At 32.2% G+C, this 26258-nt stretch overlaps 1 protein-coding gene across 14 annotated transcripts in view; it reads right to left on the bottom strand.

Moving 5' to 3' along the window:
* The window catches only part of slmapa (sarcolemma associated protein a), a 103084-nt gene that overhangs the window by 50702 nt on the left and 26124 nt on the right, over positions 1-26258 (bottom strand). For 8 of the 14 annotated variants that reach the window (XR_012386864.1, XR_012386863.1, XM_005168063.6 and 5 more), the window contains 3 exon segments: positions 22196-22343; positions 18980-19052; positions 295-331 (listed from right to left, as the gene is read on the bottom strand). Coding sequence is in view for 6 of the 14 variants with exons in the window: in XM_005168063.6 (XP_005168120.2) it covers positions 295-331; positions 18980-19052; positions 22196-22343 (258 nt within the window). In the remaining 8 variants the exon portion in view is untranslated. 14 annotated transcript variants of the gene reach the window in all.

Genomic DNA, 26258 nt, shown 5'->3' on the forward strand with positions numbered 1-26258 from the left:
GGTAGTCAGAAGTGCTCATGTCTTTTTTGCTGGAACAAGAAATCTCATTAGATAAAATCCACAGAATAAAATAAAATAAAATAAAATAAAAATAATAAATAAATTTATCAAATACAATAAAAAATCTAATAAAATAACAAATAAAGTAAAATTTGATAAAATTCAATAAGTTAAAAATAAAACCCATAACATTTTTAAAAAAAAAATAAAAATAAAAAAACAATAAAACAATAAAAAACATCCTTACATTACATTTATAAAATGCATGAAAAAAGATAGGTCACGGGTGCTTACCTTATCAATAGCCAGTGGCAATGGTGCAGGAACAACACTGGAAGAGAAAAAGAAAGAGACACTGTTAATGGATTATGGAGAGATCAGATCTACTGACATTATGCATGAGGAAAGTTATGTGCAAATATTTGCGAGCAGACTCACTCAACTGTTTCAACTTTGCACTGTTAATCTTTTACAGTACAGCCCTTTTATAACCTGAAAACATTAGCACACCACATGAGAGATGGGGCTGAGTGATATGGGCTGGCTGGGTGAGCATATTTTTGCTTTTAACATTAAAAACTATTAAAATGTCACTGATGTAAGAGCAATTTCATGTTGTTGTTTTAAATACTGTGTTATTTGAGCATCTTTTGTTTTTGTTTTTAGTATATCATTATGATTTTATTTATTTTTGTTATTGTATTTTCTCTGTAAACTTGCCATTTCTTAATCTTCATTGTAGTTTCAGTCATTTTTGTTGCAGTTTATTTTTAATTTTTAGTTTTAATTTTTATTTTGTACATCAAGTTCAATTAAAATTTTGCTTAAATGCATTGTGTTCAATTTATATATGGTTTTACTGGATTTATTATTGTATTTTGTGTGTAAACTTTCAATATTTTTTATCTTTATTGTAGTTTTAGTCATTTTTGTTGTGTTTTATTTTTATTTCAGTTTTAATTTTTATTTTGTACATCAAGTTCAATTAAAATGTTGCTTAAAAATGCATTGTGTTCAATTTATATATGGTTTTACTGGATTTATTAGGTACTGGTTTGAGTAAAATATTAAATCTTGTTTTATTAAACAAAAACTTCTATGTTAAGCTGCTTTGACACAATCTACATCGTAAAAGCAACATTGAAATAAAGGTGAATTGAAATATCTGGCAACCTTTAAAATAAATATGTAAAAATTGTAGCTTGAAGAATTTCTGCTACTGTCATAAAGAAAATTATGAAAACAACAGATGTTTTCAATTGATTTCACATGATTTCATAACTCTGAAACCAACATTGGTGTGGTCTTGCCTACAAAATGAATACAAAAATGTCTGAAAACCTTTTTGCAATGCAAAAAAATGCTAATATTTTTTTTAATTTAATAGAAAAATGTCATAAGTAGACAAGACCACACTAAAGTAGTTTTTTAAATTTTATACATAATTAATAATAATAGTCTATTTATTTCATAAAAATTTGTTATTGTGTACACTAAAACCTAACAGTGAAAAATCCCTAAATGAAACAAGTTAATTTAACTTCTAAATCTTAAAAAAAGTTACTCTGACTTAATGAAAAAGAGTTATGGTGACGCATAAACTGATTACATTCAGCACAACTTAAAAAAATTAATGAAATTAATTAATTAATAATTTTTGTTAACTCTGATACCAAGCCATTTGAGTAGCTTTATACTTGTTTGTGATTTAATTCCTGTACTTAAAATGTTTAAGTTACTAATACTTTAAATGTTTGATGATATTAAAACACAATTTTTAGTTTACTAAAAGAAGGTTGGTAATTATTCCATTTAAAACAATGACAGTATATTACAGTTGAGGTCAGAACTATTCGCCCCCTTTGAATTTTTTGTTTCTTTTTTAAACATTTCACAAATGATGTTTAACAGATTCAGGAAACGTTCACAGTATTTCTTATAATATTTTTTCTTCTGGAGAAAGTCTTATTTGTTTTATTTCGGCTAGAATAAAAGCAGTTTTTAAATTTTTTTTTCAATATTATTAGCCCCATTAAGCTATATTTTCCCTGATAGTCTACAGAACAAACCATCATTATACAATAACTTGCCTAATTACCATAACCTGCCTAGTTACCCTAATTAGTTAAGCCTTTAAATGACACTTTAAGCTGTATAGAAGTCTCTTGCGAAATATCTAGTCAACATTTACTGTCATCATGGCAAAGATAAAATAAATCAGTTATTAGAGATGAGATATTAAAACTATTATGATTAGAAATGTGTAGAAGAAATCTACTCTCAGTTAAACAGAAGTTGGGGGAAAAAATAACCCGGACTAATAATTGGGGTGGGCTAATAATTCTGACTTCTACTGTATATAACAGTGCACAAATACAAATTAAATAATCATCTCATTAGACATAAAATGCAAGCTGCTAATAATCTGAATAATAGATATCAGTGGACTGACTTCAGCTTTAATCAATGCACTGCAGCTCAATAGTTGGCAAAGCTGCACTTAAACCCAGTTTCTTGTACTTTAAAGACAAAGATATGTGCTGTGGGTTAAAAAGGTCAGCAGTGATACCTGAGGACTTTAAACTCTAACGAGAAAAAAAACAGACTAAAAGATTAAGAAATGCTCTGACATTTGGGACTTATCAAATAAATCAATAGGGCTAATCGAATGGAGTACAAAAAGGTGTACAAAAAGGAGCAAACACTAATACAAATAATAAACCTTAAGAAATTACGGGGTTACGGGGTGGGGGTGTATGTCTGATAATATAGGGGGTATGTCTGATAATAATTTTTTAATAAAGATGAGTTATTAAAATTATTATGTTTAAAACATATTTCTCCAAAACATCAAATCCAGGCGATCTGTATAATGAAGTTTAGCTGACAAATGTTTGAATATTCAATTGGACAGAAATACAGCTAAACGTATTTGGGTAAAACAAATAAAAAATCCTAAAAATGCTTCTTTTTTTTTTTAAATACAATAAAATAAAAACAAAATGCAATGAAATACAACCCAAATTTTTAGATCCAAATAATCCAGACTTGTTTGCATGAAATAAAACAAATATTCATATAAAGATACAAAACTAAAAATACCAAAAATAATACATTTGAAATATATAATAAATGTAATTTTTAAAAAAGATTTATAAACAAATATTTTAGACTTGATTGCAAATACAATAAAATTAAATAAAATTACAAAAATAAAATAAAGTTAGTGTAAAATCAAATTAAGTAATTTAAATAACACAATAAAAACACAATCTAAAAAAACATTCCAGACTTCCAGAAATATAATTAAACACAAAATGAAATAAAATAAGAAATAAAACCCAAAAATTGACAGAAACACTCCAGACTTGTTTGCTTAAAATAAAATAAAAACGAATTTCAAAACTTTAATAAATAAAAATGTAAATGTAATTAAAGAATTTAAATAAAAATCAAATAAATAAAATAAAAATGCAATAAATTAAGATAAAAAAGAGAAATAGAAAAATAAATAGTTAGTAAAAACTTGCTTCACACCATTCAAGTAATTTTACAGCATAATGCATTCAGACCATGCTTCAAAAACATCATACTGATATTAACCATATAAATAATTACAATGACCATCCTTAAACTAGCATTAAACGCCTGTTATCTAGGTGAATTATGAACCATGTAGAAAGAGACATACATGGACAGTCAGTTCAGGCCTCAACACACCCATTTAAAATCTTCCTGCTGAACACAATTCACATCATTCCTATAAAGGCCTGTCAATCTGTTACCTGAATCATATGCAAATCACTTTTCTATTGAGATTTCCATCAGCAGAGCAGACTTCTGACTGTCCTCATGTCTGTAGTCCTCCAAAATATTATTGTTTCAGGTTTATTGCAAAGGAACATACTGTCCCGTTCTCTTTAAAACACGTCTGAATCCTCAACGCAAAAATCAAAACAGTGAAGTTGTGTTCGCTCCACACAGTTCAACCCAATACACGCCTCTCCCAGCGGTCAAAGTTCAACTGCTCGTCATGTGATGAAATAAAACACTCCGACGTCCCTTAAACTGAAGATCTTTTAATTTTCATTCGCAGTGAAACTCGGGCGGGACAATAGTAGCAGAACCTGATCTGCTGGCTGTCTGCCCTCATGGCATCTGCTCAGTTACTCGTGCTAAAAAACAAAGCTGACGGGTTGGAGAGCATTCCTGCACACATGGGGAAGTTAGCGTTTGTGTCCGCAACTGAAGACTGTTATGCAATGGTGATCCATAAATTTACTTATTGATAATGCACGCCATATTAAGTCACACTGAGTGAACAACTTATACTACCATACTAATACAAGTAAAAAAAAAAATCTATTTAAAAAATAAATAAATAAAACTTAAAATTTTGCACAGAAATACCACAGACATGTTTGGGTATAAAACTAAATAAAATAAAATAACACTGCAAAAATACAAAAATAAAATACAAAATAAAATAAAATTATTTAAGTAAAAATGTAATAATTTTTTTTAAACAACTTAAATAAATAAATAAATAAAAATATATAAAATAAAAAGGTTATTAAATTAAAATAAAATACATATAAATAAAAAATACCTAAACAAATTAAAATGTAATACAAAAATGTAAATAAAACATAAATAATTACACACACACACACACACACACACACACACACACACACACACACACACACACACACACACACACACACACACACACACACACACACACACACACACACACACACACGTGTATATATATATATATATATATATATATATATATAATAAAAATGTTATTGAAAATTAAAATTAAATGCATATAAATAAATATACAGAATAAAAATGTAATTAAAAATTTAAATAGCACATAAATAAATAAATAAATAAATAAAATAAAAATGTAATTAAAAATTAAAGTAAAACACAAATGAATAAATTATTAATTTTTAAAAAAATGTAATTAAACTTAATAAAACACATATAAATAAATTCAGAAATGTATAAAATAAAAATGTAATTAAATAAAGATTTAAAAAGGAAACAGAAGAAAATGATTTGCAATAACAAGCTAATAAAATCCTAAAATTAAATGATTAAATGAAACTTGCTGCATTCTACACAAGTATTTTCACAATAATTAAATTCATAATAAAAAAATTAAAATGTATTTTTTATGTAAAAACTACTCTGGTTAATATATATTTTTATTTACAAACTTTTTTTAAATTGCTGATAAAACAGCACTTTGCAAATTAGTTATACAATAAGAAATATGGGTAAATCACAACACTCAATAACCATCTTGTATATCGCATGTCCCAATATCATGCAGCTTTAGTATCAGAGAGCACTACAAGATCTCTCACTTGATTTCTCAGCACTGTTTAGTGGTCAAATAAACAACTAGTCCAGCAAAACACATTGGTTCTAGCTTGTACAGCGCTCTCTTTGTCTGAAAGGTCTATTTAGCATGTAGTTCTTGTAGCACTTTTCTCCTTTGGCCAATCAATAGTAAAACCAGCATGAACCTCCAACAAAGTTCAGTAGCACTAGCAGGGAAAACTCTGACCATTTAACTGTGTATCTAACACTGGCTAGAAAAACTATAACCACTGACTGGGTTATTATTATTATCAGCTAGTGTTAAATGCACAAGTCTGAAGCCCTGATGATATTTAAACACTTCAACTTATTGTTTTTTTTTAAATGCACATAAAAAAAATACAAAATAATAAAATAAAACCAAAATCTGACTAGACATAATTTGCTATTTCTGACTCTTTAAAGTTCAGAATTTTTCAAGGCTACAAAATCTCCCACTAGAGCACTGTGGAGATTAAGGCCCAGTGTCTTGTGAGTGTGTGTGTTTATGTAAGCCAGAGATGAGTCACAGTAACACTCCTGTTCCAAGCCTGCAGCCACACACACACACTATTGAAGTGGTTTTTTTTAATATGGCAGTCATGGGCTCATTGATCATTCATGAGGATCTGCAGACAAGGCAGACAATTGAGAAGTTATTAAAACTAATTTGTGTAACACCATCACATCTCAACAATAACTTTCATTTTGAATTTAGCAACAAATAAAATGCATAGATCGTTCAACAAGCCAGTTAATACTGAGTGGATTATATTTTATGCACCATACACTGTGCTTTTTTGTGTTTTGCCAATGAAAATAGTTTTCATTTGATTTTTAGTGATTCTCAGAGAAACACCACTGTTTACTTTTGGATGAACCAACTGAGTAAGCTAATGATTCAAACACTGATTCAACTAATTTCTGAATGAATCAGCTGTTTGACTGAATCATTTGAATACATTAATTCAATAAATCCCTTATTAAAACAGTGACTTCAGTCATATAATGACAGTTTTATTATGATTGTTTTTTAATAACAGGCCTAAAATACATAACTAACAGAAAACACAAAAATGAGAAATAATTCAAATATTCAATAAATAAATAAAAAATGTAATCAACTTTTCCTATAATATAATAAAATATAAATCCAAAAATAAAATAAATACAAAACTTCAAATTTTTAAATTACATTAATTTTTTTTAATTATTAAAATTTTGGATTTTTTATTTTGTTTTATTTTATGCAGACAAGTCTAACAATGGTCTAATTCTCTTTTTTCATCTTAATTTAATTACATTTATTTTATGTATTCATTAAAATAAAAGTACTTCAAAGTTTTTTAATTACATTTAAAAATATATTTATTGAAGTACTTTTATTTTAATAAATACATAAATGTAATTATTTAAATTCAGATAAAAAAAGAATTAGATCATTTACTTAGACTTCTATGCGTGAAATAAAACAAATAAAAAATGCGAAACTTTAATAAATAATTTTTTTGATGTAGTTAAAATATTTTAATGAAGTATATAAATAAATACATAAAATAATTGGAATTAAATTAATTAAGATGAAAAAAGAGAATCAGATCATTTGTGATTCTCAGAGAAACACTCTTTAACTTCTGGATGAAACTGATTTTGAACCAACTGAGTGAGCTAATGATTCAAACACTGGCTCATATCTGAATGAATCAGCTGTTTTGAATGAATTGTTTGAATAATTTCTATAAATCCCCCATTAAAACAAAGACTTATGTCACATACTGACATCATCCATCGACCCAACCTAATTTACATATCCAATATTAGTCCTTAATATAAAAACTGGATGAATACATGTTAACACACATTTACACAAGTAAACAAACAGCCTCAATGATGTGCCAAAAATCTGCAGAAAGCTGCAATTCCTACTCCTCATTAAAGATTTGAAATAAAAATGCAGCTTTCACTTTAAGATGACTACAGAGAAACATTTGCAGAAACTAAACAACCCACAAGAGAGCCAATAAAGTGTGATCGGCACATTGGAAATCCATTACAAAATCACCATGAGTAAACGGGAAACAATGTCCCACTTCTAGTTGTGGTGTTCGGCTAGAATCTGCAATCAATTACAGCAGGACAGAGAACGGTGAGAGTTCGCCCAGTGGAGGAAACGGGACATCCCATATCCCAGGCTTTCAGCTGGAAAATAAAAACAATCAGCAGGAGCCGCTGCCTTCAATGACCATCACAACTCATCGTTTCCCTTCCTTCAATAAATCTATCCAACCCTCCTCACGCAGCAACAATGCAGACCCTTCTGAAAAAGGCAAACGCATTTCATCAAGTGGAAAGAGTGAAAGCCTTTTGCTGAGAAAGTCGAAAAGGGAGATTTCTTAAGCAGATGTCTTCTGTCGACTTGCTGGAAAGGATTTCAGCAGGCTAGTGGGACGCAATGCTTTCACAAGAGCAATTCCATGCAAATGTCAACGTTGATATGAAAAAAATGGAGTTTTCAGCAAAATAGCAAAACCCTTTCAGGGTTTGTGTAAACAAGTATTTTGCAGTACTTTAAAAATACTCATAAACGGCTCTGTCAATGTTTCTAAACAATTATATTTGATTTATCAAAGTCACACAAGTGCCAATGTCACACCAATTATGAGGTGATGTTACATCCTTTACTTGGGCTGCACAATATAAAAGCTCAATCCCAATTCTACCCCTTAGCCCTTCCCCTTACCCCTCGCTTTGCACATTCAGGTGAAGGGGTAGGGGTTTCCCAATTGTCTTTAGCTTGAAGGCGTAGGGCTAAGGGGAAGGGCTATATACCCTTCGAAAGAAGCACACCCGGAACCAGGGGGTAAGAAAATTTCCTAGAATACACCATCCACAACGGCAGCATCGCTGCGCCCGGAAGAGGATCCACAAATTTGTTTTTTTGTCATTATTATGAATTTTAATATATTCATACATCTAAAATATTTGTTGGAGCCATTTATGGTTTGCAGTTTTCTTTTGCACCACTAGAGGGTGTATAAGGTATTTATGCTCTCCTCACGACAAGTGAGAGATGTGTAGAAGGTCAAACAAACTTTTTGACCGCCATGGTGTGAGAACGGGTTTATGTTATTTTTTTGATGTTTACTTTTTTAATCTTGACAGAAAGGACAATGAATGGATTGGAATATCCAGCTTTATTTGTAAAGGTATGGGCATATTACTTTTTTATTGACCCGTTCAAGCAATAAACGCGACCAAAATATTCGCCTCAACAATATTCATAACTACATTTGTGTTTTACCGCCGAGCTTTTTTTAAAAACCACCAAATTTCGCTATTTATAATCCCTAATAGTAACTCCTGTACAGCAGTCCCACAACATTCTAAAACTCAAGGACACTTGAAAACCCTGTCAGAAAAAGCTTGTGGCTGGGAATCACCTTTTCACAGTGTCTGCTATAACCCTAATGTTGTTTTCTTGTGTTTACATTGATGAATATGGCCACTGTGTAAATGCACAGTACAGTTATGATCTTATTGCCACATTAGACCGTTATGATAACATAATATATGCCTTCAGTGATTTCCTGAAGATAAATACCAAAAAAATTACTCAACTGGAATCACTACAGCAGTCGCGATCGACAATTTTATATGAAGCCAGTGATCGCGATGACATATGATGACATGTGCAGGTGTTGTAGTGGTGTCCCATTTCTTAGGGGTAAATTTTGAAGCCCTTCCCCTTCACACTCTGTTTTAAGGGCCAAGGGGAAGGGGTAGAGGTACAAAAATAAAATTGGGATTGCGCTGTAGTTTCAGCATCGATAACACAATGTAATCATTCTCTAATAGCCACATCGCAGGATCTGCAATTTTGAGTCTGAATTACACATGATCATTTTGCATGTGTTTGAGTCCTGTGATGAGAAGTTTAAAAGCATTCAGGCATAAAAAAAATAACCGTTTTTAACTTTAATAACAATACATTTTATCGACTTGTTTATACAATGAAGACGATGCAGAATTATTTTACATTTGATTAATTACTGTGTAGCATACAGTTAGGAAAACAAATTGTTGCTTATTTAATTTGTATATTTTTCATTGTTGACTTATTCTAAGTTTGTAGACTGTTTATTAAAATTTATGCAAAGACACTGCCCTACAATCAATCCCAATCAATCTAAAAAGACCAATTCTTTCTAAATAAACCATTTTGAGGGATGTAAACAAAAACAATGGTCTCAACGTATTTCCTGTTTTACATTTTTAATTTCTGAGAATTTAAACAGAGCCAGACATTGATAAACAATGTTATGATAGCTGTTTTAACATTAAGCTATGATTGAATTGCCTCTTGTTACAGTTATGAATAAGTTTGATAACAAGCAGGAAATGTTCATGGGCCAATGACCACATTGAAATGGCCTAAATAGACATTCAAGGTGAAATTGTATTGATATCGCAATATATTATCGCAGAATAAAAAAATAATGCAATGTTAGATTTTTCCAATATTGTGCAGCCCTATCCATAACCAAGCTTTTTGCTCATAAATGTAAAATAAAAACAAAAAAAATCAATCATGTTTGTTTTATAGAGAGCCAACTTTGATCCTTTTGATTAGCATCGTTTCTTTTGGGTTGTGCAGTTTAATTCACTGAATTTCTACAAAGTATATTTTCTTGGTCGCGTCCATAATGCATGTTTATTGGAAGATATAAACAGATGTTTCAATATAATGCTAACATATACTTTCTCTGTGAATTTGAGTTTTTACAGCAGTGTCATCCATAACACTGGAATTGCTTTCTCAGCCTGCCTTTTTGACCTCCCTCAAAAGTAAAAACCACATACAGCAATCCCTCGAATGCATCTCCTAATAAACAGAAGAGCACACATATTCACTGGCCTGGCTCGGCTCCAGAGGCAAGAGCTCCACAACTAGACGCGTGTGGCTTCTATAAATACACTGAAAAGTTGGATGTGAACATGCTACTGTGGGGCGAGAGCTCGGCCAAGAGCTTCCCTGCATTCATGGGATCAGACTGATGTTTGACTGAACAGGCTGTGACCAAGGAAAAATTGGGAGCAGAGCGAAGAGGTATGGGACAGTAGGCCTGCACAACTTTAATTCATATAAAAGAAGCATATAAAAAACTAGTGCAGTTGGCATCATTAACGCAACTGAATACCCTTATTTATGTTTTAATGCCATATCAGCAGCATTGGCTATATTCATGACAACAAGTATTTAATGTATAATTTAAAATCATAACTGATTCTTAATCATTCATTGTGCAAAAATAAATAAATAAATAACAACAACACTGATAAAAGTCATAAGCCGTTTCAGTTTGATTACTAGGCAAGGCAAGTTTATTTATATAGCACATTTCATACACAGTGGTAATTCAAAGTGCTTTACATAAACAAGAATAAAAGAAACAAGTAAAATAAAAATAAAAACAAATAATAAAAATGAGTAAAAATAAATAAATACTCAAATGATTCAAATAAATAATTAAATGTTTCCCTTTAAATACTTCCTGCATCTTTTTTCTTAAGTTGTAATTAAGGAGAAATAGAAGAAAATCTTTCAACTAAAATTAAACAAACAAATAACTTTTACATGTGAATAACACGGTCATATATTATTATTGAAATGTATAACAAAAATTTCTAATTAAATAAAAAATGTAATTAATAAAAAAAAATTATAATACTTAACTACTTAAACAATGCATTTCTCCTCACCCAATATAAAAATAAAACTTGTGTGGGGGGGGGGAGAAATAACCAAAACTGCATGCATCATTGAATGCATCATTAAAGCAACAAACTAATATTTCCATTTTTCTAGGTTGGGAGAAATGCATTAACCAAAACTAACATTTAAATTCATTTTTTTTTTAATATAGGTGAAATAAAGTGGGAAACATAATATTATTTTAGTTATTATATTTTTTATATTTACTATTTATTAGTCAAAAAAAACTTGCCAATCAAAAAAATTTTCCTTTTTTTATTTTATTATTGTACTATATATATTGTAATATTTTAAATCTTTGCATAAAGTAAATACATATTTAATTAATTAAAAAAAGACTAAACATACAACTAGTAATAATAAAAAATATGAATAAAATAAATACAATTACATAGTTATTTAATATTAAATATTAAGTAAAATATAGAAAAACAATATTTACATGTTACTTACATACATATGAAGAGGGTTAGGAGAAAAAAAATATGAAATGATATGATAATTGATATTTATAATAATCATGCATGTGTGTAATTTATTAACAGCCATCACAATAATTAAGAAAAGCATTACTTTAACCTTAAGGATTTTTTTTTTCAATTGGATTTCATAAAATAATTATTAAGACTAAAGACATTTACATTTTAAATAATGAATGTACATAAACTCACTACTAGCTGACTTACAAACAGTCCAGTCAATTATTAATTAACTAGTCAGCGGTCCTTGACCGATACCTAACCAAGAGGTCAAAGTAAAGAAAAGCGGCTCAGTCATGAATGCATTCAGCCACAGGGTGGATTTAGAGAATCAAGGTGTGTGGTCCAACATCCCTGCCGGTGTTTATGAGCTCAGAAGAAGAAAGATCCCAGCCATTTCCAAATGCATCAGCTTTATCGGTGCACATATCCACGTCAAACACAGAGAGGCGTTAAAAAGAAATCTTGTAAAGCACCAGAAACAGCGCAGATGCCCACAGTACACACCTTGTTTCCACACGAGTTGGTTTAACAGGTCTTGCCAGCAATGGAGGCCGCAGGGAAGAGCCATCTGCTTCACGGATGCCTTTCGTTAAACGATTTTTATAGCCCCGGTGATGCATGCACAGTCAAACACTGCATTCAGACGATGGTAGGAAATCCCTTCCGTCAACAAGACCATCAATAATCGTCTTCATGATCATGATGACGATGATTATAAACACCAGCCATGTCGAGCATCGGATTACTAACTAGACGACTGCTTGGCTCTGCACCCAGAATGGCAGTTCAATACCAGCATGCTTTTAACTAAATTAAAGGGATAGTTCACCTCAAAATATTTTATTTACTCTGTTTATTCACCCTCAAGTGGTTTTAAACCTTTGAGTTTCGTTCTTCTGTTGAAAACCAAAGAATATTTTTAGAAGAAAGCTGTAACCGCTGACTTCAATAGCAAAAAAAACAAAAACTACGGAAGTCAGTGGTCAACAGGTTTTCAGACATTTTTCAAAATATCTTCTTTTGTGTTCAACAGAAAAACTCAAAAATGTTTGAAACTACTTCAGGCCAAGTACATAGTGAGTAAACTAAGAAAAAATATTTAGTTCATTTGTTACGTGAACTATCCCTTTAACACTTTGTATTGTTGAAATCGACTCGTTTTGTGGAGTTTCACCTGCCATAAGAAATTTTTGTTTCGTGATATATAATAAATTTCTTACAATTAGTGATATTACTGTCATTTTAACCCACAGTTTCTAACTGTTAACCCTTTATTGTAGCTCTTAATAACATTTAACCCTCTACTGTTAGCTGTTATTGTTAATGCACGTTTACCCTTTCTTATTAACCAACTGTTACCAACTCTTGACCCTATATTATATCTCTTTATAACATTTTAACCATTTATTGTTAGCTGTAAATGTATGTTTACCCTTTCTTATTAATCATTGTTACTAACAGTTAACCCTTTATTATATTTTAATATTAACATTTATCCTTTCATAATTAGCTTAACTGCTTATTAACTCATTAACCATTTAACACTTTATTGTTAGCTCTTGATGTTAATGCATGTTTACCCTGTCTTATTAACCCACTGTTACCAACTGTTAACCCTTATTTATTTCTCTAAACATTTTAACCGTTTACTGTTAGCTCTTAATGTTAATGCAGGTTTACCCTTTCTTATTAACCATTGTTACTAACAGTTAACCCTTTATTATCTTTTAATATTAACATTTATCCTTTCATTATGAGCTTAACTGCATATTAACTCATTATTAGCCATTTAACACTTTATTGTTAGCTCTTGATATTAATGCATGTTTACCCTTCCTTATCAACTCATTCTTACTAACTGTTAACTCTTTAATTATTTCTCTTAATAGCATTTTAACCCTTTATTGTTAGCTCTTAATGTTATTGCATGTTTACTCTCTTATTAACCCACTGTTACTGACAGTTAAACCTTTATTATAGCTCTTAATATTAACATTTAACCTTTCATTATTAGCTTAACTGCCTATTAACTCATTATTAACCATGTTCTTATTAACTCACTGTTACTAACTGTTAACCTTTTATTATAGCTCCTAATATTAAAATTTTAACCATTCATTATTAGCTTGTTAACTGCTTATTAACTCATTATTGACCTTAAGATCTTTTTATGCCACTGATTACACAGAAAAAATATTTTTCAGCAAAACTGTTGCAAACAGTTTATATGTACAGTTACACCACACGCTGCGTCCGAAAAGCCACCAGCATTGTGGCTGACCACACACACAAACTCTTTACTCTGCTGCCGTCTGGAAAGAGATACAGAAGCATTCGGGCTCTCATATCCAGACTGTGCAACAGTTTCTTTTTACAAGCCATCAGACTTCTAAACATGAAGAAACTGCACTGACACACACTCACACAAATCAATGGACAATGACAGAAATATTTGCCCAACTGCTATTTTTAAACTGCTCTCTACAACATTTATAACTCAATGACAAATGTTTACATGTACAGTATTTATATCTGCTCCAATATTTGCACAACATCTGTATATTATACTGCTCAGCGTTACTGTTTTCGTCCTGTCTTGTCTGTCATGTCCTATATGCACTAACCACACTTTACTTTCTTATGCTTATTCTTTATTAATTTTAGTTTATCTTATTTCATTCTCTAAAGTTTTATAAGAGCGCACAGTCCTGCGTTATGTTGTCAATTTCAGTTGTTTGATGTAGCACCTTGGTCCTAGAGGAGCATTATTTCGTTTCACTGTGTACTGCACTGTATATTGTTTAAATGACAATAAAGCCAAATTGACTTGACTTGATATGGGTTGAATTTAAACAAATTTAATTTAGTAATGCTCTACTTTGTTTAAATTCAGCCCAAATAAATTGTATATGTTGTGTATACGCAATGCAAAACAGCCTAATAATGCAAATAGACATAATTAATTAAAAATACGCAGCAATCTTAAGGTTATTTAGATTCTATAATTTGATAAAAAGGTAAATGTCCTATTACATTTACTATTAAATGTCCTATTGGGTAAATGTCCTATTATATACACTATTAAATGTCCTATTGGGTAAATGTCCTATTACATTTACTATTAAATGTCCTATTGGGTAAATGTCTTATTATATACACTATTAAATGTCCTATTAGGTAAATGTCTTATTATATATAACTGAAACCAGTGAGTTAGAATGTAAATGTCATTGTAAAATGGCTTCAAGGCCATTTGTGCATTTGGAAATATATATTGCAACACCAAAAATTATTAAGGTCATCTCCAAGTATTGCACGATAAGTCGATATATTAATTATTGTGACAGGCTTATGTGGAGTAAAACAGCAGATTATAGTGTAGTATAAATACATTTCAATGTTTACTATGTTCTGATGGGCTAATTTTTGTTATAATGGAGGTCAATGGGGCAAAAACAGCCACCAACATAACGAAAGGGTAGTCGATTTGAGGGTATTGTTGAGGTTTTTAAAAATGTCAAAGCATTTTCACAAAATATGTGTCAAAATTAGATTTGCCACCAAAAATCCCACCATTTGCTCAAACACAGAGAAAGTTGTGTCACATTAAGCCTCAAAATCATCCTAGAGTGGATGAAAAGGTCCCCAACAGCACACAAGGCTTAAGAAATGCAAGCAAGTTGTAAAATTGGCGCACCTGGCTGGCGTGTACCTGGCTGCAAATGTAATAAAAGCTTTCTGTATTTGGTGATGCTCAGATTAATGCTGTGGAAATGGAACAGATGGAGGAAAATGAGACCTGCGAGACCCCTATGGTGCCTGGGCTCATCTCTCGTCTCAGACAGTCTGGTGTTCGTGCAGAATCACGTAAATCCAATCAAAAATCAATATCAGGCCGGGACGCTGTGAGTCATGCTCAAAATGGCCTTTGGGTCCAGATATAAATATATATATTTTTGGAAGCTATCTTTACTATGATGAACTCTAACACACTATTAAATCCCGGATTTAAAAAGGATCCTAATTAGTTCCTGTTAGGTTCCTTTATAAAGCAAAATACATTTTATAAATACATAGCAATGAAGAAAATGCTCAAATGTGTTTTGAGTATCGTGTTTTTATTCTGTAACCAAATGAAGAAACTTCTTTTAAACTTTAATGTTATAATTTAGAGACATTTTTGCACATAATAAATAATATTTTTAATTATGTTTTAATATTTTATTAAAGTTGCAATCTGAATAAATATAAATTAAATAACATAAATAGATGGTCTAGACATGCTTATGTTTATTTTTAGACAACAAAAAACTTTGTTTTGTCTTCATAGGAGTTTAGAAATCAATATATGGTGGAATAACCCTCATGGCAGGCGCAACAAATAGAAATTTACACTAGCCAATTGTCATTTTATATTGTAAAACTGCTGTAAATTACAATATTTCTAAAACAAAACTGGTAACACTAATTTAGGTAACAATTCACGTTATTAAAGGTGTAAACCTACATTGGTCTCCGATTATCATGCCATCAATTTGGTTCAATTTGATTTCTCGGTGCATCGACGATGCTTTCCATAAACAATTTTATATTAACTTCACAAAACAGCAATTCTTGTATTACAATTTATAAATATATTTGTATACTATTTGTAATACAATTGTGTCCTTTAATGCAAACAGTCAGATATATAAACTGTACCTTTAAAAACTCAAGCACATGCACTGAACAACAGCAAATAAACATATGTAAATATCCCGCTCCCTTTCTGAGCCTTGTTCTTTCTGGTTGGTCAAGCTCTCAACAGAAAGGGCGGCAATAGGCTCTAACGCTCTGGCGCTGTTCACTGATAAGTGATACTGAAAAACGGCAGCGACAATCACAGATGATCTATGATAGGCGCGAAGAAGAAAACCCACTTAGCCGAGGAGAGGAAACGTCACGACAGCAGGTAGTTGGAGCGTTGTAAATACTTGCACTCACCTCCCTCGCCAAAGTAAGCTACGGTGACACAGCGCATATGAGATAAATGACGTCAGTACATAATAACCGGTTAGGATTATTACTAAACCAATACTGAATTATCCACATTTAAGGCAATCCGTGTTTTAGTGTATTACAGTAGGAGAAGCCCTGAGTGAGGTACTGTGCATGTCAGATACTCAGGAGAGCAAAATCTGAGAGAGAGAAAAAAGTTGTGCATAAAAATTATACAGCTTTCCTTTGGCTTAATCCAGGGGTTTCCAAACTCGGTCCTGAAGGGCCGGTGTCCTGCAAGGTTTAGCTCCAACTTCCTTAAACACACCTGCCTGGAAGATTTTAGTATACATAGAAAGAGTTGGATTAGCTGGTTCAGGTGTGTTTGATTGGGGTTGGAACTAAAATATGCAGGACACCGGCCCTCCAGGACTGAGTTTGGACACCCCTGGCTTAATTCCTATCGTTTTAGATCTGTTTTAGATCTTGTCTTGACATGAGACCAAAATAAAGAAGCTGTATTTTTATGATTTGTGCCCTTGCTGTCATTGTGTCAGATTGCACACCTAACATAGTAGGCTACCTAATATAATAAGTAAGTAAGATATGTCTATTAGAGCTGTGAACCTACACTAGTCTCACGGTTCGGTTCGGTTATGATTATCATGCCATTGATTCGGTTAAATTCGATATTTCAGTGCATCACGGTGCATTGACAGTGCTTTTCCTACACAGTTTTATATTTTCTTCACAGCAGCAGTTCTTGTATTAAAATGTATGAATATTTGTATATTCATATGCTATTTGTCATACAGTTTTGTCATTTAATACAAACAGTCAGACAAACTGTACCTTTAAAAACAATATGAGCATTTAGCAAATAATATAAAGAAATAAAAATATCCCGCTTTCCGATCCTTGTCTAGTTCTCTTACACCACTTTGATTGGTGACACCCTCAACAAAAACGGTTGCGATTGGCTCTTGCGTGCTGCGCTCTTCACACTGATAAGCAGCAGGGGCGATCACAGCTGATGCATGATAGACACGGTGGAGAAAACACTGCAGACACACGCTCGTTTCTGCATCTAGAAGTAACGCTGTAAAACAGCTGAGAGGAGAAGAAAAGCCACCCCAGCAGGTCAAATAGGCCACAGTGTGTGTGTGTGTGAGAGAGAGAAAGAGAGAAATGGAGTAGGCTACTTTCATTCTCTCGATCTCAGTGAAAAAGGGGCTTTTGCTGTTAATGTCAGTGAAAGACTGATCCAGCAAACACACACAGTGAAATTGTGCACAGTTTATGAGTTTAGTAGTTAGAGCGCTGTAAATACTCGTGCTCGCCTCCCTCGCGACAGAGCGCATATGAGGTAAATGACGTCAGTAATAACTGGTTATGATTATTACGAAACCAATACCAAAATGTCCACGTCTGTATCGCGGTGCACCGAAGAAACGATTAATTTTGACACCCCTAATGTCTATATATTTAAATGGCACAATTGTCCGCAAATTTCTGGGAATTACCACCACAAAATCAGTCATTTTTAATCAAAAAAATAAAAAAAAATAAAAACATTGGCGAAAAACTAGAGAGTCTGATTAGTAATTAAGGTAGCTGTAAGGTTTAGGTTTTGGGTATGTTAAATAAGATCATACCTTATAGCTACTAACACACAGTTAATATCTTATTAATAGGCAGGTAATGAGCCAGCAGTTAATAGCGTGAATTATGACAACTAAACCGTTACCAATAATGTAAAAAAATGTCATCAGACATGAATAAAACAAAAATAGAGATTAACATCTAAATCCAATACCTAATAATTCCAGTAAAGAATTTAAGTGGTCTCTTAATTATATTTAGCGTAATTTCAGACATTCAGTGTAAACTTTACGCTACAGATGTCATAAATAAACTGTATTTCATAAAATATTCTGCTAAATCAAAATTAAAAGGCATTGAGCATCACTATGTCATGTGGGTAGATTACTTCTGTAAACGCTACGCAATTGGCAATTGCTAAATAAGCAAGAAAACAAAATCACCACACAAGGACGACAAACAAAACATGATCCCAACACTAATTCTGATCACACAACATTTGGCGAATAAAGATCAAACTAACAGCCCGTATGTCATTTCCTCTGAACAAACACAGGCGAATGCTGTTTTGGTCTGAAGTGAGTCAGTGAAATCAGCAGCTGTACGCCTCAGATCTCAGAGATTTTATCACATTCTGCGCATGTTTTTATAAGCGATAAAGCACAAGCTACCTTTGTGACAAGAATAACACTCCAGTTTGAGCAAACAATTAGGAGATTAAACCAGCCCCCACCAAAAAATGATATAATCTTTAAACAGGACTTACTCTGATCGCCGCCGAGCTTCCATGCCATCTGGTAAGAAGAGCTTGATGGTGGACACTATACAGCCATGTGTGACTAAAAACAAGAAGAGAAAACAGGACATAGTTTAAGGATCTACAAAAACAAAGATGATTTATTTTCATATCAATACAAATCTGATATTCCAGGTGCACAATAAAATGATATACCCTACGAATCTAATGGCTTAAATTAAAAGTGATCATGAAAAATATTAAGAGACTGATAATAATCCCTGGTGTTGTGACGAGATGCATTGCGAAACAATACAAAACATCACACACACAACTGTGAAAGAAGTTCCCAAAGAAAAAAGGGAAGCTCATTTTAATACCCCGCCACTTAAAGCAAAGCAATCCTAACAGGTTTTATTCTTCATGTGTGCTTTCGTTCTGTTGTGAATTCATGTTTGCCTTCATTTGTTCGAAAAGGGTGTTGCTTTGCATGTGTGTTTGATTATGAAAGCATCCCATTGCATGTATTCTAGTTGCGACACACACAGAACAGAAATCAACCAGCGACTTTGGGTTTCAAAAGTGTGTCTCTGCGTTATAACATCTTGACGGCTTGCAGTTAACACAGTTTTGTCCACATAATGAGTGACACCTCACTATAAGTAGCAGATAGAGAGAAAGAGAGAGAGAAAATATATGTAGTTTGCACTCAATAAATGCATTGCTATTCATCTGCTCTGATTGATCGAGTGAATCATTTAAATTCATTTATTCATTTTCCTTCAGCTTAGTCACTAATTTATCAAGAGTCACCACAGCAGAATGAACTGCTAACTATTCATGCATATGTTTTAGGCAGTGGATGCCCTTCCAGTCGCAAACCAGTACTGCGAAACACCCATACACACACACACACTCATACAGTAAGGCATATTTTGTTTACCTATTCACCTATGTCGTGCGTCTTTAGATTGTGAGGGAAACAGAAGCACCCGGAGGAAACCAGGGAGAACATGCAAACTCCAAACTGGCCAACTAGCCCAGCCGGGACTCGAACCAGCGACCTTCTTACAGTGAGGCGACAGTGCCAACCACTTATCCAGCATGCCGCCCGATCATTTAAATTAGATAATTCTTTTACAATCTGTTCAAATGAATGTCTTTAAAAATTAATCATTGATCAATCAAATCCATCAGAAAACCGTACATGGATATTTTTTGCTTTCATAACTTCCAATAGTCTTCATCACAGTAGGTGCTTTTGGACTCTCAAGATGTTTTTAGTTATAAAATGAGGGATACAGTTCATAATCTCAGCTCACAGAATGTAAAAACAACAATTATGATCAAAGATATTCATTATATTGCATATTAAGATGGGTATAGTTAAGATCTTATTGATACTGACACCACTTCTCATTGATACTATTATTAATGCTGCTTTCTATAATTTGATGCAAAAAGCCAAAAATGAGTTAAAGTTTATTTTAAATTTCAACTTTATTTTATTACTGCTTAACTTTCCAGCAGTTTACAAATATCTGTTTAAGCAAAGGTGAATAAAAGCATGAATCGATAAATCAATATGGTGCTTGGCTTGAGTTGGAATGCATATTTTTAGTAAATGTTTGGTTCTATTACTAATATAGCAAAACAGTTTCATAGTTAGAAAGAAATATGTATACATCCACACCTACAGTTATCAAAATTATTAGCCCTCCTGTGAAATTTTAATTCATTAAACATTCACCAAGTGTTGCTTAATGACAAGATTTTGTTCAACACATTTTTAAACGTAATAGTTTTAAGAACTAATTTATAATAACTAATTTCTTTCAATTTTGCCAAGATGACAGTACTTTCTATTTGACAAGATATACTACTATTTAACTTAAAGTGCAATTTAAAAAGGTTTAAGTGGGTTAACTAGGCAAGTTATTGGACAACTGTTTTTTTCTGTAAACAATGTATAAAATATATATATGAATATATAGGGAGCGAATAATACTGACTAGAGCTGCACAATATATTGTTTCAGCATTGATATTGCAATGTGTGCATCCGCAATAGTCACATCACAGAACATGCGGCATGGGATTATCACTGATTATAATCCATGCAGGATTTAACCATAATGGAGTAAAACTTTATCATCTCACATGCGTTTTTAAAGTGATAGTTCACCCAAAAATGAAACTGTTCTTCCTATTTTCATTTCACCTTTCACTTGTTTCAAGCGTTGATAAAGTTTTTTTTTTTTAATGCTGAACACAAAAAGAAGATATTTTAATAACTCAAATTGTTTGAAACGACAGAAGAGTGAGTAAATAGTGAGTAAGCTTTCTTTTTTTGGGGAACTATCACCTTAAAGCATGTTACTATAAGAACATTTCAATATTTTAGGTTAAAACATCTGGACACAAGATAATGTTTGACACTTTAATAAAGATTACATTAAATAAAATAAAGACTATGCTTCGTTGATTATTCAATATCTGTACCTGAATACTGTTAGAATCTCAAATAAAGCTGATTAGAGATAATAAATAAAACTTTTGTCTCTGCTATAGTGTATGTATCTATCTTAGACTTCTTCCCAAATAAAGCTGTTTAAGCCATCTGGTAAATTTGCATTCATATTGCACAAATATAAAAAATCACAATGTCAGGTCTTTCCAATATTGTGCAGTAATAATACTGACCATTAAATTAAAAAAATAATAATAATTGTATATATATATATATATATATATATATATATATATATATATATATATATATATATATATATATATATATATATATATATATATATATATAATTATTTTTTATTATTATTAATTAATAATTTTAAATTAAAATATTAAATTATTAATATTATTAATAATTTTTTAATTATTATTAATAATTATTTATATATATATATATATATATATATATATATATATATATATATATATATATATATATATATATATACACACACACACACACACACACACACACACACATATACATATATATATATATACACTTATACATATATATATATATATATATATATATATATATATATATATATATATATATATATATATATATATATATATTCATTTTAGAAAATATTAAGAAAACGTCACAGAATCACAAAATTCACAGAAGGTCTAATCATGTTCATTACAGTCAAACAGCAAACAGTGGCACGCATCACTGCTGCAACTAGCACTGACAGCCTTTCTCCCTCACCTTTGCGGGTGTTTTCAGTCACATCCACCCCGAACTGAATGATGTCACCGGAGAGCACCTCACAGGGCGGACTCTCCTCTGACCCGCGGCTCAGACGCTGGCTGTTGATGAAGGTCCCATTGCTGCTTTTGGTGTCCTGGAGATAAAACTGTAAACAGAGAAGAAACAGAAAGATTACAGATACATCAAAATAAAGCAAGACATTGAAGTATGCAGGAAAAGTAAAAATAGCAAGTACTAAAACTAAAATTGCATTGACTAAGAGGTGAAACTATTCATGTTGCAGTTCTCTGGGGTCGAAAGTTTCAGTGTTAAAATCGTGGTTTTAACAGATCTCTAATTCTCTGTCTGACTGTCTAAAAAGACAGTCAGACAGATACAGCTCATCCAGAACGCTGCTGCCAGGATTCTGACCAGAACCAGGAAATCAGAGCACATCACACCAGTCCTCAGTTCTTTATACTGGTTCCCAGTTTCATTCAGAATAGATTTTAAAATTTAATTTCTGGTCTATAAATCACTAAATGGCCTGGGACCTCAATAGATTAAAGATATGCTCACTGAATACAAACCTAACAGATCACTCAGATCTCTAGGATCAAATAAACTAGAATTTCCAAGAGTTTCGTCAAAGCTGGGTGAATCAGCTTTCAGCTACTATGCCCCTCACTGCTGGAATCAGCTTCCAGAAATGATCAGATGTGCTCCAACATTAGGCACATTCAAATCAAGACTGAAAACACATCTGTTTAGCTGTGCCTTTACTGAATGAGCACTGTGCTACGTCCGACAGATTGCACTATTGTGTCTTTCTCTTCTCTTCATTCTTTTATATCACATTTTATCTGTTTGTTTTATTTAATCATTTTTATAATTTGTTTTTATTTTTCTGATACTTGCTTCCTTTGTTCCTGTTTACGTAAAGCACTTTGAATTACCACTGTGTATAAAATGTGCTATATAAATAAACTTGCCTTGCCTAAGGCAAATAGAAAGGAAATAATTGATCTAAACTGGAATTTCTCACTCAAAACAGCTTCAAAAGTATTTTTAAAAAGTGTTAAGCAATTGCAATTAAGCTAAAATAGATTGTCAAATTGAGTCCTGACAGTAATAAAAAAAGATGGTGTAAAAATAAAAAGACAAAAGCACACATTAAAACAGATTATGAAGATAATTACCTAGATTAAAGCTAGATAAATGACAAATAATATAAATTAAATCTACAAAATCACAAAATAAATTTAATTGAACTGCAATTTAAATAAAAAAATTTAATTAAAAATTATTTTTTCAATCCAGAGCAATAATAAAACTAATAAAACAATAAAAAGCTTCAGTTAATAAAAATACAAAGCACATAAATTAACCTAAAAAAGTAAATAGCTATATAACTATATATACTAAATAAATCAGGTGTTTACTTTGAAACTGGTTACTAGAAAATATTTTAGCTCAAAGCATGTAAACGTATTAAAACTAAAATAATTTTTATAAATGAATTTTAAAAATTGTAAATAATTCAGTTATAATTTTTTACCCAATTATAAAAAAGAAAAATATTATAATTATTTATTATAACTATAAAATAATAATACAATTTCTTAAGAAATATGCAATAAATTATTTGTCATTTTTATTTGTGTCAGTATGTCCTTGTCATTATTCTTCAGTTTTTCCCTTTTACTGACAATATTGTTGTTATGGCTGGCGCTATTATTAATACTATTATTTAACAACTTGTATATTGGTTTATATATGTATATCTACACATTTTGTTTTATGCTAATTGTCTTCGGCATGTTTTTCTGTGTTCAAGAAATACAAAATAAAAGAAAAATTTGATGAAAAAAAAATTATGCTTCATTCAGAATAAATGCTGCCGAATTTCCTCGCTCAGCTGGATGAATAGAGTCACTGTCAAACTCGACTACATTACGAGTGACATTCATTATTTCCGCCAACACTGCGCCAGCATCCCACAGCGAGCATTACTGTGTGGGCTTCACTGATAATAACAGGTTCATCAGGTTAAGTCAGAGGACGAATGTCGTCTCCTTTAAGATCAAGGTTGTACAAGAACCACAAATCTGTAGGCCTTCCACTATACATAACTGTTGTGCGATATATTGTCAGAAACATTATTGAGAAGTGATATTATTGTCACTTTATGCTATTGATTACAGCATAATGCAAATAGGCATTTAAAAACGACAGAAAAAATAAATAGCACTCAAAGCACTCACATTTGTTACTGCTTGTTTAAACTATAGGGTCAGGCCAGGACACCGGGGTTACACCCCTGCTCTTTACGAGAAGTGCCATGGGATTTTTAATGACCACAGAGAGACTGGACCTCATTTAACTTCTCATCTAAAAGATGTTGCTCACTAGCTGCAAACTGTTTCAAATTTATATTAAACTTTCATTTTTCAAAAGCCTCTTTGAAAAAAAAGATTTTCTAAAAAATAAATAAATAAATAAACACCGGAAATTGTTTTAAATATTATTTATAAAGTATTTGGATACGATGAAATTAATCAAATCATGCAAACAGAGCATTTTCGGGGTGAGTGAACGCAGAAATAGGCGACCTTTTTTTCTGTCTGCAGCTGCGCAGCACTTTTTTAGACGGGGAAAACTGCAAGTTCAAATGTGTTCTGTGTCCTCAAACAAGTGTGTATGTTTTTAAATAACGTGGTAAAATTAAAAAAGGAAATTTAAAATACATAAAGAGCTTTATTAGTGCATTGCTGCTGAGCGCAACGAAATATAGGCAATATTTTATTACGTGCTGCTCTTATGTGCTGAAACACTGAACACTTTCCTTTACTTAAGATATAATAAGCAACATCTTTAAATAAAGGGAATCACCTATTAAGTGTCATAAAGCCTATAGGGGGAAAAAATCATGTTTCAGTTCTCTCCGGAGCATTTGGGATGAATGTTGGACAGCGTCTGTCTAGAGGATGTTACAAAATACATTTTATATCGAGTTATTAACGGAGAATTTTACATATGTGGTTTTATATTATGGATGTGTGCGCTCCCTGTGCTGGGTCCCTCCGTTGGTGGCAAGACCACTGGATTTCGATGCCAGTCGGTCGGCGAGTAAATGAATATGATGAATGAAAACACACAGGCATGTGCGTATAGACATGCGTTGTACTGCTGTACAGTAACGTGTCATTTGTTTGTTTTGGTTGTCCTAATTTTAATAGTTTTGTGACGATGTGCTTTATCTGCATGATTCTCGCTGAAGTGGGCGGTTTGAGTGACGTTCGATTCGGGTTATGTTCTGGGGGCGGGGTTTGCTGACGCGCTGCAAGCTACTAGCCCCACAGTGGAAACGCGACATGATTTCGGCCTCACTGCTCAACCTCCTGGGCGATTGGCCCGGCCTGGCCCGATATAAGCCCTGGCTCGCACTGGCCTGATAGTGGAAATGCGGCTACTGATAGTATAGTGTCCCATTTACTTTTACTGGGGCATAAGGACTCACACAGACCGCAGTTTGAGCGCCCCCTGCTGGCCTCACTAACACCACTTTTGGCAGCAGCCTAGTTTTCCCATGTGGTCTCCCATTCAGGTACTAACCTGAATGGGTTCTGTGTGGTCTAGGGTGCTGTAATTAATTTTGTTGGTTCCTGCACATGCCTGTTATCATGAGAAAAAATCAAAATGTCTCCACCATAATCTATGCAAAAGTTATTGTATTCCAACTGATGAGAGGTGCTGTACAAGCCACAGGGATCGATCACTGTTTTCATATTTCACTATTCTTTTGTTTGATCAAACATAATTCACTGTGTTTGGACCACATCAGACATATAAAAGGATTACTTATGCACATCACCTCAAAAATAGAGGAGAATGGCCCTGAAGCACACAGCATAAGGTAAGAGATGACAGCTGTCTGTGCTATCTGGGGCTGCTTAGTGATCATAAATGTATTGTTTTCACTTTTGCGCCAAGGAAACACCGAGATTCCTTCGGTAACTGTTTGATATGTGAATATAATTCAGTTAAAAGAATGCTAGAACTGTATTAGCACCGGCAAGAG

This window comes from Danio rerio, chromosome 11 (genome assembly GCF_049306965.1).
Source record: "Danio rerio strain Tuebingen ecotype United States chromosome 11, GRCz12tu, whole genome shotgun sequence".
Classification (NCBI taxonomy): domain Eukaryota; kingdom Metazoa; phylum Chordata; class Actinopteri; order Cypriniformes; family Danionidae; genus Danio; species Danio rerio.